General features: G+C 45.1%; 1 protein-coding gene across 2 annotated transcripts; it reads left to right on the top strand.

Annotated features, from left to right (window-relative positions):
* The first annotated feature begins 347 nt into the window (after positions 1-347).
* LOC139571363 (galectin-3-binding protein A-like) lies at positions 348-12,044 on the top strand. 2 transcript variants are annotated; one of them, XM_071394167.1, is made up of 6 exons: positions 348-500; positions 1,650-1,753; positions 5,323-5,532; positions 9,536-9,667; positions 10,115-10,403; positions 10,702-12,044. In XM_071394167.1, the coding sequence occupies exons 2-6, from the start codon at positions 1,672-1,674 to the stop codon at positions 11,780-11,782; spliced, it is 1,794 nt and encodes a 597-aa protein (XP_071250268.1). In that variant the 5' UTR covers positions 348-500; positions 1,650-1,671; the 3' UTR covers positions 11,783-12,044. The 2 variants fall into 2 exon arrangements, with proteins under 2 accessions (XP_071250268.1, XP_071250277.1); XM_071394176.1 differs by lacking the exon at positions 1,650-1,753 and having other exon boundaries at positions 373-500.
* The last annotated feature ends 1,520 nt before the right edge of the window (positions 12,045-13,564 follow it).

Below are 13,564 nucleotides of genomic sequence, written 5' to 3' on the forward strand. Positions count from 1 at the left end.
TTATGACTTTCTCAATCACACAACCTGTGCAACCAGCAGCACCTTTGTGATCGGGTTAACGTTTATTGTCATGAATCTTGCCCTCAAGGCAGAACTGAGCGATTTCCGCTAGATGTCCCAGCTGCAAAGTCCAAAGAGTTTGGCTATATCGTAAAAATGAATGGGGAAAAAGTGCTTTAAGGTTCGGCATTAAGTTTAGCAGTGAGGTTTACGGTTAGGTTTACGGTTAGGGTTAGGTTTAGGTTTCAAATCTGATTTTATGACTTTGTGGCTGTGCCAGCTAGTGCCCACTCTGCCTAGCTGCCTCCAGGGCAAGATTCATGACAAGAAATGCTAACCAGACCCCCTGTGATTTCACAAGAAACGAAACATAGAGAATCCATTTTCAGAAGTGCAGTTTCCATTACATTAGCAACTACTTCCACCCTAGTGGCTAATAAGCTGTATAATTTCATAAGGGATTGTAAAAGAACCACGACGCATACAGCAAGACACAAGAGGTAAAATCAGAATGACATCTCTGGAAAAGCCTAATTAACTATTGTCCTCATTGATGCATAAACAATACTGTTTGATTGTAATAGATATACTTGATTGTCTCTTACATTGTCTCTTACATAGATATACTTGATTGTCTCTTGTACACATACGTTTACTTTGTATAGAAAATGGACTGCGTTAAAAATCAACAAAATGTGATATGATTTCTTATCAATACAATGTATGGAGTGGAATAGCACAGTGCATTGTAGACTGTATGACTCAGTTGTCTTATTGAATGCAGGTATTTGACATGAAGCATTCGATTTTTAGCAGATACAGCACTACTTGTAGTTTTGTCTAGAATACATTTTTGCTACATTAGTACAAAAAAATGTAATGTAATTGTAAGTCATGTATTGCATCTGCTAAAACTAATAATGGTGGTTGTTATTGTTGGGGAAGATGGTATAATATATAACGTTAACGTTAGACATTAAAGCTTCATGCCAATGGTTTTGCTCATGGACGTTGTGAGGTGGGCATATTTCACCATGAAACACTGAGAATCTCACTGCGGATAAGAATGGGAGGCCGTTCCTTCTCTTGCTAGAACAAAAGCGATACCTACCGTGCCGACCCGGTAGCGACGAACCTGACGTTTCTACTTGTCGAATCGAATCGCAATGATTGTCAGTCAGTGTCAAAACAACTTTGGCAAATCTCGTCAGTGTCAAACAACTTGACTTTGAGCCAATCAGAGAGCACAAACCAAACCATTATTTATTTAATAAACAAAAGCAATGCCCCTGTGTGGAAAAATAATAACTGGTTGTGCCACCTTTACCTGCAATGACTCCAACCAAACGCTTCATGTAGTTGTTGATCAGTCTCTCACGTTGCTGTGGAGGAATTTTGGCTCACTCTTCCATGCAGAATTTATTTATTTATTTAACCTTTATTTAACTAGGAAAGTCAGTTAAGAACAAATTCTTATTTACAATGACGGCCTACACTGGCCAAACCCGGACGCCGCTGGGCCAATTGTGCGCCGCCCTATGGGACTCCCAATCACGGCAGGTTGGGATACAGCCCGGGATCGAACACTGCGATGCAGTGCCTTAGACACTCAGGATGCCAAATTTTTCTATTGCTTATCTGTTTGTCAGTTTTCCAAGCTGGCTGGTGAAAATGCAGAATGGTGGAATCACTCTGTGGCTGCTGTTGCTTCTCCATGTCTCTGGACTAGACTCTGCAACATGGAATCTATTCAGTGAGTTCCATTTAGCCTGGTTTGTACTGTGTTGTCAACTCCTACTGTCATTGTCATGCCAAAGGCCATACAGCACAAACAGATCTGGGACCAGGGTAAGTTCAGTTGGACAATGAAATCTCATTCTCCTATCACTTCATCACAATTAAGTCATGTTAGTTTGAGAATGACAATAACCTGATGTTTTTATAGTAGACTTTCCAATGAATCAGGAATATTGTAGGGGGTGTGTCCCAAAGACCCTCCCCATGATTGATTAAGGGGACCTTAAGATTCATATGTTTTGCTGCAGGCCTTATAATAAGATACTTTTGCTACTTTTCTTGAATCCAAGATGGCGTAGCAGTCGGACGTGTCTTTGTTTTGTCCTGTCCCGTGTAAATAGTCTTCGTATTTTTCGTATACATTTCGTATATATTTTAATTTCACTTTCCATCTAGGAACTGAATATACATTCCTACATTCCGCCTCACCCAATGTGGTACGGACCTGCTATTTTTTTATACTTTAGAACCGTAACCCCAATCAGAAGCTAGCCAGACAACTAGCTACTAGCTAGTAGTCAGTTAGCCACTGCTGCGGTCTTCACCCTCAACTCGGACACAGCCAGCTTCAATACCGGGCCAATACCTGCCAGTCTGCAAGCGCGATATCAACCCAGAGCATATAGGACTGCTTTTTCTCTACCACATCACCGGATTCCTGACGCAAGCTCTGGACAATTACACCGTATCATCACAGCTAGCTAGCTGCAACCGAGTGGCTACTACTGGCTAACACCTCTGTCCCGAAGCAAGCACCAGTTAGCCTTGAGCTAGCCTCGAGCTAGGCCCATCTGCCGGCTAGCTGAAGAGGTCTACCAGCGAATTCTTGGGCTACAATACCAGCTACAAGCTAATTTAGCCATTTTTTTTGCCGCTGCTAGTAGCTTTTACCTTCTGCACAGACACCAGCCCTGTTATTAGCCTGGATATTACTCACCAATTTACCAGCATCGGACTGTCTCTCGACAACAACGCCGGATTCCTGCCGTAATCCCTGAGCCACTGCTTCTGATCCTCACAGCTAGCTTGCGGCTAGCGCAGCTAGCGCCACTGCCACGAAGCTAGCACCAGTTAGCAAACACAATTCTACAATTCACAACCTCTCTTTCGCCATCGCCATCTGGCTTGGATTCTCTGTCGACACGACCACGTCTGAGCAGACCCCCTCCGTCTGAGCAGACCACCCCCCGGGCTACTAACTTTAAACGCCGCGTGCTAGCTTAGTGGAGGCCTCCCTGCTCCATCTACGGCTGCCCCCTGGACACTATGATCACTTGGCTACATAGCTGATGCATGCTTGACTGTCCATTAATTCACGGTACTCCATTCTGTTTATTTGTGTTTTATCTGTCGGCTCTGTGCTTTAACTCAGGATCTGTGTGTAGTTAATCCGACCCTCTCTGCCTAGTCGTCGCCATTTTTACCTGTTGTTGCTGTGTTAGACTAGCACCCTGTTATTGCTGCTGTTATCTTACCTGTTGTTTTAGCTAGCTCTCCCAATCAAGACCTGCAATCACTTTATGCCTTATTGTATGTCTCTCTCAAATATCAATATGCCTTGCATACTGCTGTTCAGGCTAGTTATCATTATCATTGTTTTGGTTTGCAATGGACCCTGTAGTTCCACTCTCCGTACCTCTGATACCTCCTTGGTCCCACCCCCCACACATGCGGTGACCTCACCCATTGAGACCAGCATGTCCAGAGATACAACCTCTCTTATCATCACCCAGTGCCTGGGCTTGCCTCCGCTGTACCCACGCCCCACCATACCCCTGTCTGCACATTATGCCCAGAATCTATTCTACCAAGCCCATAAATCTGCTCCTTTTATTCTTTGTCCCCAACGCTCTAGGCGACCAGTTTTGATAGCCTTTAGCCGCACCCTCATCCTACTACTCCTCTGTTCCTCGGGTGATGTGGAGGTAAACCCAGGCCCTGCATGTCCCCAGTCACCCTCATTTGTTGACTTCTGTGATCGAAAAAGCCTTGGCCTCATGCATGTCAACATCAGAAGCCTCCTCCCTAAGTTTGCCTTACTCACCGCTTTAGCACACTCTGCCAACCCTGATGTCCTTGCCGTGTCCGAATCCTGGCTTAGGAAGGCCACCAAAAATTCTGAGATTTCCATACCCAACTATAACACTTTCCGTCAAGATAGAACTGCCAAAGGGGGAGGAGTTGCAATCTACTGCAGAGAGAGCCTGCAAAGTTCTGTCATACTTTCCAGGTCTATGCCCAAACAGTTCGAACTTCTAATTTTAAAAATTAATCTCTCCAGAAATAAGTCTCTCACTGTTGCCGCCTGCTACAGACCCCCCTCAGCTCCCAGCTGTGCCCTGGACACCATCTGTGAATTGATCGCTCCCCATCTAGCTTCAGAGTTTGTTCTGTTAGGTGACCTAAACTGGGATATGCTTAACACCCCGGCAGTCCTACAATCCAAGCTTGATGCCCTCAATCTCACACAAATCATCAAGGAACCCACCAGGTACAACCCTAAATCCGTAAACATGGGCACCCTAATAGACATTATCCTGACCAACCTGCCCTCCAAATACACCTCTGCTGTCTTCAATCAAGATCTCAGCGATCACTGCCTCATTGCCTGTATCCGCCACGGGTCCGCGGTCAAACGACCACCCCTCATCACTGTCAAACGCTCCCTAAAACACTTCTGCGAGCAGGCCTTTCTAATCGACCTGGCCCGGGTACCCTGGAAGGATATTGACCTCATCCCGTCAGTTGAGGATGCCTGGTCATTCTTTAAATGTTACTTCCTCACCATATTAGACAAGCATGCTCCGTTCAAAAAATGCAGAACCAAGAACAGATATAGCCCTTGGTTCACTCCAGACCTGACTGCCCTCGACCAGCACAAAAACATCCTGTGGCGAACTGCAATAGCATCGAAGAGCCCCCGCGATATGCAACTGTTCAGGGAAGTCAGGAACCAATACACGCAGTCAGTCAGGAAAGCAAAGGCCAGCTTTTTCAAGCAGAAATTTGCATCCTGTAGCTCTAACTCCAAAAAGTTCTGGGATACTGTAAAGTCCATGGAGAACAAGAGCACCTCCTCCCAGCTGCCCACTGCACTGAGGCTAGGTAACACGGTCACCACCGATAAATCCGTGATAATCGAAGACTTATATAATCAGCTGTGCCCTTAGGTGGGGTGCAGAACTTACTCTGAAACATGCATGCTGTGTTTTCGTGGTCAGCAATTGCATTAAATAAAGGTTTGATTGATTTACTTATAGAAGATATTGTCTGACTGCTGATTTTACCAATATTGCCAAAGATTGACAAGGGACAAGGAACCTACCCTGACAATAGGCCAACCATGTAGTGTTCTCCTCAAGTTCCTGTTTGCAAAACAAAAACAAGTTGGTTCATGCTTTGTACTGCAGCCTAATAGAAATGTAAGCTAACAGCGTAGCTGCATGAATCCCTTGTCAGTTGAAGCTTATCAGTCCAATTTTTAAACTGACTAACTTGAAATCCTCACCCTCTCTGTACTCACAGATAAGTCCTCGACAAAGCCCACACAGGAGGGCGAGGTGAGGCTGGTGGGGGGTAAGCATGACTCAGAGGGTCGAGTGGAGGTGTACCACGAGGGGAAATGGGGGACCGTCTGTGATGATGGCTGGGACCTGGCCGAGGCTCAGGTGGTGTGTCGTCAGCTGAAGTTCCCTGGTGTTGTATCTGCTGTCACTGGAGGGACTTATGGAGAGGGTGAGTATCTTACAAGGGTCATATTTCATTAGGCACCAAATGGAAGAAAATGGACTGAAACAGGGAGGGAATACCTGGGTCGTATTCACTAGGCACAACATGGAAGAATAAAACAGTGCGAAACAGAGTCAAATGGGTAGGCACTATCAGATCTTGTGCAATAAGGAAAGCTCATTTTCAAATCAGATCAAATTTTATTGGTCACATGCACATTATTAGCAGATGTTATTGCGGGTGTGGCGAAATGCTTGTGCTTCTAGCTCCAACAGTTCAGTAATATTTAACTAGTAATTACACAACATATACCCAATACACACAAATGTAAGTAGGAATGAATTAAGACTACATACATAAGGACAAGCGATATCAGAGCGGAACGGACTAAAATACAGTAGAATAGTATAGAAAACAGTATATACATATGAGATGAGTAATGCAAGATATGTAAACATTAGGTGATTGAGATAACGTAGAATAGTATAGAATACAGTATATACATATGAGATGAGTAATGCAAGATATGTAACCATTATTAAAGTGACTAGTGTTCCATTCCTTAAAGTGGCCAATGATTTCTAGTCTATGGCTATAGGCAGCAGCCTCTAATGTGTTAGTGATGGCTGTTTAACAGTCTGATGGCCTTGAGATAGAAGTTGTTTTTCAGTCTCTCGGTTCCAGCTTTGATGCACCTGTACTGACCTCTCCTTCTGGATGATAGCGGGGTGATCAGGCAGTGGTTCGGGTGGTTGATGTCCTTGATGATCTTTTTAGCCTTCCTGTGACATCAGGTGCTGTAGGTGTCCTGGAGGGTGGGTAGTTTGTCCCCGGTAATGCGTTGGGCAGACCGCACCACCCTCTGGAGAGCCTACAGCACCCGATGTAGTTGCCGAACCAGGCAGTGATACAGCCTGACAGGAAACTTTCAATTGTGCATCTGTAAAAATTTGTGAGGGTTTTAGGTGACAAGCCAAATTTCTTTAGCCTCCTGAGGTTGAAGAGGCTCTGTTGTGCCTTCTTCACCACACTGTCTGTGTGGGTGGTCCATTTCAGTTTGTCAGTGATGTGTACGCCAAGAAACTTGACATTTTCCACCTTTTCCACTGCGGTCCTGTCGATGTAGATATGGGGGGTGCACCCTCTGCTGTTTCTTGAAGTCAAAAATCATCTCCTTTGTTTTGTTGACGTTGAGTGAGAGGTTGTTTTCCAGGCACCACACTCCCAGAGCCCTCACCTCCTCCCTGTAGGCTGTCTCGTCATCGTTGGTAATCAAGCCTTCTACTGTTGTGTCATCTGAAAACTTGATGATTGAGTTGGAGACATGCTTGGCCACGCAGTCATGGGTGAACAGGGAGTACAGGCGGGGGGCTGAGCATGAACCCTTGTGGGGCCCCAGTGATGAGGATCAGCGGAGTGGAGGTGATGTTTCCTACCTTCACCACCTTGGGGCGGCCAGTCAAGAAGTCCAGGACCCAGTTGCACAAGTTGGGGTTCAGACCCAGGGCCTCGAACCATAATAATGAGCTTGGAGGGTACTATGGTGTTGAATGCTGAGCTATAGTCAATAAACAGCATTCTTACATACAGTGGGGAGAACAAGTATTTGATACACTGCCGATTTTGCAGGTTTTCCTACTTACAAAGCATGTAGAGGTCTGTCATTTTTATCATAGGTACACTTCAACTGTGAGAGACGGAATCTAAAACAAAAATCCAGAAAATCACATTGTATGATTTTTAAATAATTAATTTGCATTTTATTGCATGACATAAGTATTTGATCACCTACCAACCAGTAAGAATTCCGGCTCTCACAGACCTGTTAGTTTTTCTTTAAGAAGCCCTCCTGTTCTCCACTCATTACCTGTATTAACTGCACCTGTTTGAACTCGTTACCTGTATAAAAGACACCTGTCCACACACTCAATCAAACAGATTCCAACCTCTCCACAATGGCCAAGACCAGAGAGCTGTGTAAGGACATCAGGGATAAAATTGTAGACCTGCACAAGGCTGGGATGGGCTACAGGACAATAGGCAAGCAGCTTGGTGAGAAGGAAACAACTGTTGGCGCAATTATTAGAAAATGGAAGAAGTTCAAGATGACGGTCAATCACCCTCGGTCTGGGGCTCCATGCAAGATTTCACCTCGTGGGGCATCAATGATCATGAGGAAGGTGAGGGATCAGCCCAGAACTACACGGCAGGACCTGGTCAATGACCTGAAGAGAGCTGGGACCACAGTCTCAAAGAAAACCATTAGTAACACACTACGCCGTCATGGATTAAAATCCTGCAGCGCACGCAAGGTCCCCCTGCTTAAGCCAGTGCATGTCCAGGCCCGTCTGAAGTTTGCCAATGACCATCTGGATGATCCAGAGGAGGAATGGGAGAAGGTCATGTGGTCTGATGAGACAAAAATAGAGCTTTTTGGTCTAACTCCACTCACCGTGTTTGGAGGAAGAAGAAGTATGAGTACAACCCCAAGAACACCATCCCAACCGTGAAGCATGGAGGTGGAAACATCATTCTTTGGGGATGCTTTTCTGCAAAGGGGACAGGACGACTGCACCGTATTGAGGGGAGGATGGATGGGGCCATGTATCGCGAGATCTTGGCCAACAACCTCCTTCCCTCAGTAAGAGCATTGAAGATGGGTCGTGGCTGGGTCTTCCAGCATGACAACGACACGAAGCACACAGCCATGGCAACTAAGGAGTGGCTCCGTAAGAAGCATCTCAAGGTCCTGGAGTGGCCTAGCCAGTCTCCAGACCTGAACCCAATAGAAAATCTTTGGAGGGAGCTGAACGTCCGTATTGCCCAGCGACAGCCCTGAAACCTGAAGGATCTGGAGAAGATCTGTAGGGAGGAGTGGGCCAAAATCCCTGCTGCAGTGTGTGCAAACCTAGTCAAGAACTACAGGAAACGTATGATCTCTGTAATTGCAAACAAAGGTTTCTGTACCAAATATTAAGTTCTGCTTTTCTGATGTATCAAATACTTATGTCATGCAATAAAATGCAAATTAATTACTTAAAAATCATACAATGTGATTTTCTGGATTTTTGTTTTAGATTCCGTCTCTCATAGTTGAAGTGTACCTATGATAAAAATTACAGACCTCTACATGCTTTGTAAGTAGGAAAACCTGCAAAATCGGCAGTGTATCAAATACTTGTTCTCCCCACTGTAGGTATTCCTCTTGTCCAGATGGGATAGGGCAGTGTGCAGAGTGATGGCGATTGCATCGTCTGTGGATCTATTGGGGCGGTAAGCACATTTTAAGTGGGTTTAGGGTGGCAGGTAAGGTAGAGGTGATATGATCCTTGACTAGTCTCTCAAAGCACTTCATGATGACAGAGGTGAGTGGTACGATGGTCATTAAGTTCAGTTACCTTTGCCTTCTTGGGTACAGGAACAATGGTGGCCATCTTGAAGCGTGTGGAGACAGCAGACTGGGATAGGGAGAGATTGAATATGCCCGTAAACGCACCAGCCAACTGGTCTGCAAATGCTCTGAGGACTCGACTAGGGATACAGTCTGGACCGGCAGCCTTGCGAGGGTTAACACGTTTACATGTTTTACACACGTCGGCCACGGAGAAGGTGGGCCCACAGTCCATGTTCTGTCAGCAAAATAATTTGAAACCTTTTGCTACAGTTTGCCTGATGAATATGACTCATTGCATGAGTTTGCCACCAGGACGCAGTTGGAAAAATAAGTATTAATAGCATTGTCAATAACTCTGAATCCCAAATCAAACCTCAGCAACCCCCTAGCCCCTAGCGACTTTGTAAAAGTATGAGAGGGTTGAACAAGCGTTAGCAATATGACAACAAGGAATTTGGGAATCTTGGAGAGAGCAAGTTCAAATAGGTAGTGATTTGTGGGAATGGCAGGCGGTACCAACAGAAAATAATTTAATAAACCACAATATAATATTTTGCTTATTTCTGCACATGATTCTGCTTGCTCCTTGTTTATCCTCTGTTTTGTCAATCCAAGGATCGGGTCCAATCTGGTTGGATGATATGGACTGCAAAGGAACCGAGAAGTCCCTGTCCAGCTGTCCTTTCAAGGGCTGGGCGTTGACCGACTGTTCCCACAAGGAGGACGCAGGGGTTGTTTGTGAGAGAGGTACGCTACTACACTGTGGGTGAATCTCAATAGTATTTCCCCTGATTCCTTGGCTCCTCTCGTCTCCTTCTGAAAAGTCTCCACGCCTCCTTTGCAAAACATCAGAGAGAAGTGAGGAGAGCATTGGTGGATAAGATTCAATGCTCTCCCTGATTCCCTCTGATGTTCTTAGGAGGTGAGTTGAGAGGATGCAAGGAATTGAGTAAAATACATTTCAGATTCACTCTGTGTGTCTGCAGCCCCTGTCTGACCAAAGGTTATGGAAGAAACAGACATTTTAACCCATAACAACTACACAAGGTTCTTTTCCTGGTTAAATAAAGGGATGAATGAATGAATGAATACATGTTCTTAAAATTCACCGAAACTAAAATACACACAATCAGCCCTACATATGCCTACTAATCATGTACAGTCCTAATCACGTGTATTCCTCATACTGTACAGGCACAGATTTGACCAGTGACACAGCACATTTCCTGGACCACAGTCTGGGCCTGTCAGATGACCTGGGCGAGCTGTTTGACCGTGGGGACGACTGTGACTTCCTCATCGCAATCCAGAGCCCAACAGGGAACGGAGATGGGGAGGGGAAGTTGGAAGTGGAGGAGAGGAACATATGCACCCACAAACTGATCCTCTCTCTCTACCCACACTTCAACATCACCAACGGGTCCAGTAACCTCTCCCTAGAGATTAGCCAAGCCTGCAGCCCCTGTGTCACCAGCTTCATCAGGTACTAGTCTATGACCCTTAACAGGTGCTATTTAGATACACTGTATGTTTATTGGTTAAATACATACACAAGAATCCAAATGTGTCAGATGATTTTAGACGTCAAAAGTAGTCTGTCGAGATGAATCTACGTTTCCTTGCATCAACTGTGTAGATCCAGGGTGATGGTGCCTTACTTAAAGCACAGTATTTCTCGAGGTCCAGCACCACCGGCTGAAGTTCCTTTGTATCTATGGTATCTCCTGAAAATGTTTGAATCCAAGTTAATTTATTTAAATGTCCTTGCTCTGGTTCTCTAGGTACCTTTACACCCGCAAGATCGACGTGACCGTCTCCTCTGCCCAGTGCCTCCACAAGCTGGCCTCAATGTTTGGGGTTAAACGGCTGATGCAGGACACCGGCAGGCTCTTCACCGTACTCCTCCCTGAGGACCCCTCCTTCTACACCCAGGTCTCCCTGTACCAGTACTCCGTCCAGACCGGGGACCTGCTGCTTCAGGAGAACTGCCTCCAGTACCTGGCCTGGAACTGCGAGGCTCTGATCAACTCCCCGGCCTGGAGCGACCTCTCCACAGACTTCCTGATGGCCCTCTTAGCGCGGTCTGACCTAGTGGTACCGGACGAGGGGTTCCTTCTGCAAGCGCTGGAGAGTTGGATCATAGAGAAGGGTGACTCCACCGGCACCGAGAGCCAGGTGGCCCTGTTAGGCCACATCCGCTTCCCGATGATCCCTGCCGAGAAGCTCTACGACCTGCAGTTCACCTCAGACCTCTACAGGAGCCACGAGAAGCTCTATCGTGTCAGCATGCTCAGAGGCTTCCAGTTCAACGCCTTGTCGTTCGACACTCTGAGGAAGCACAAAAGCAGCGAGAGTGAAGAAGAGCATGATTACCATCCCAGGATCTACACTGCTGAGCCATGGAGCGTCACCGTCAACTCAACCAACAAAGAGCCACCACGCCAAGATATGCGATATGATTACAACCGTCGCTACAATAACTACCAACCTTATTACCCCACGCCAGAAAATGGCAAGTCATTCACAACACCAAACCACAATAGTGTGATTTACCAGACCAAGGAAACCAACCCCATCAGTTGGTCAGCAAGAGTCTTTAAGAACCAACGAGAATGTTCCAACTGTATTTCCTTCCCCACTGCCAGGCTTTCTCTCCAAAGCAGCCTCAGACAAAACCAGACCAACAGTGTTCGCTTCAGCAACCGACTGCTCCTAACATGCGAGGGCAGGTATGTCTTTCACGTCCAGGACTTCAAGAACGACATGGCCCAGATCCCTTCTAACATCAGTCTGGCCCTGTCCTACCCCTGTCCTGAAGGCCAGTATGAATTTCACTTCGTGGTGAGACCAGAATACATCTGATAGCACTGCCTGGCACAGATGCAACAATGCTCATAACACACATCCACAAATCTAATAATTATGTCCCCCAATCAATTACTAATTTCTTTTATTCAAGAGTGTGAAATTATGGTAATGTAGTTTTAGATATATGTGATTGATTTTATCATAACCCTTTGTTGATTTGCTGAAAGCATATCAACATGTAGCACTGTTCTTACTTAAGCATTAAGCAAAAACTATAACATCTATGCTTGCACTTGAATAAAGGCATTTGAACATGCAGGGATGTGGATTATGTTTTTTCCCCCAAATGACAGCTGTTGATTCCCATAGAAATAGCTAGAGGACTCTTGTGCCCAAAAGCCTGTTTTGCCATGGAAGACTGTCACCATTTTGAAGTTGTCTACTGGGTGGGTGGTACTTCATATGGGTTAAAGACGGATCACATAATTCCAATCGGGTCACCAGGAGGGATCAGCCAATGAATTATAGTTGTGAGCGAACATTCCATAACTGCAGGTGGTAGTGAATCGCCAAACTTGCCTTTATATCTGTTCAAACCACGCACTGCATGTGGCAGTATGCACCCTTTCAGTTTGTTTGCCAACTCATAGAAATAGTAGAAGAAGAACATTGACTACTTCAAAATGGAGATGGCCTCAATGGCGCTTCCCATGCTCTCACAGACGCTATAATAGGACAGATTCAAAGATCCGATGTCTATCTAGGTCTACTGTGCTTCTCTGTATAGTACTTACCCTCCTCTAAAAGCCCACATGAACCATGTTTATCTAGGTCTACTGTGCTTCTCTGTATAGTACTTACCCTCCTCTAAAAGCCCACATGAACCATGTCTATTATTCCTCCACTAGATGGGGTCATTCCTTCAATCATATTCAGTTGTAAATACTCCTTATGGAGGCTGAATTGGGTTAAACGGTATGAGTTCCTCTTTGGCCAAACTACTCTCTGACCTCTCTGAGACTTGACTCATATTTTCGGGCAAGTGACCATAATCTTTGAGAAACCAAAAAATACTGCTGACTTGGCCGATGGGAAAGTGCCTTTCATACCTGAAAGTAAATCTCTGGATAGGGTATGACATGGTGATGAATCAGTTTGAAAACAGTTTTATATGGCTTATGAGGAGAACATAGTTGTTCTAATCAGGGTACATAGTTTTAAAGTCCTGGAAAAACTCCTGGCCCTATTCGGAGGATGAAAACCCTGTCAAACTGCAGCAACCTTCAAATCAAGCTTTATTTGGTCGTGTACATCGATTTGCAGCAAAATGCTTGTGTTTTCTAGCTCCAAAAGTGTGGTAATATCTAGAAATTAAAAAACAATACACAAATAATCCAAAAAGTAAAACAATTAATAATTATCAGAACAAGTAATATCAGAGTCCGAAATATAGACAGTCTGAACAGTAAATGCATAGAAAAGGTGTGTTCAGCAGTAGTTATAGTAAAACCTTGTACTTGTTCATATGAATTATATTTTAAAAAGGGGGGGTTCCGTTACACAGACAACTGTGATTAGACAATAGAACTAACAGGACTGAGCTTGCTTTAGGCAGGGTTGCATCATGTAGGCCCATGGATGGAAACGGCCAGTGCCCCAAATCCTTAAATTCCATCCATGTGAAGGCCTATATACATTTGTAATTAAAAAGTGACAGGTCCATTAACACAGTCTAGCCTATGTCATCACTATTCGCTTAAGACAAATACATTATCTTAGGCTATAAATACATAATGTTCCCACTTTGTTTCCCCTGGCCAGATGAGACAGGGTCCA

The sequence above is a fragment of the Salvelinus alpinus genome, chromosome 1, assembly GCF_045679555.1.
Source record: "Salvelinus alpinus chromosome 1, SLU_Salpinus.1, whole genome shotgun sequence".
NCBI classification, from domain to species: Eukaryota; Metazoa; Chordata; class Actinopteri; order Salmoniformes; family Salmonidae; genus Salvelinus; species Salvelinus alpinus.

Excerpts from the sequence above, each read along its gene's own strand:
- LOC139571363 (XM_071394167.1), top strand. The coding sequence starts at position 1,672 with ATGCAGAATGGTGGAATCACTCTGTGGCTGCTGTTGCTTCTCCATGTC. Across the intron at positions 5,533-9,535 it reads TGGAGGGACTTATGGAGAGG|GATCGGGTCCAATCTGGTTG; the intron begins GTGAGTATCTTA and ends TGTCAATCCAAG. Across the intron at positions 10,404-10,701 it reads TGTGTCACCAGCTTCATCAG|GTACCTTTACACCCGCAAGA; the intron begins GTACTAGTCTAT and ends CTGGTTCTCTAG.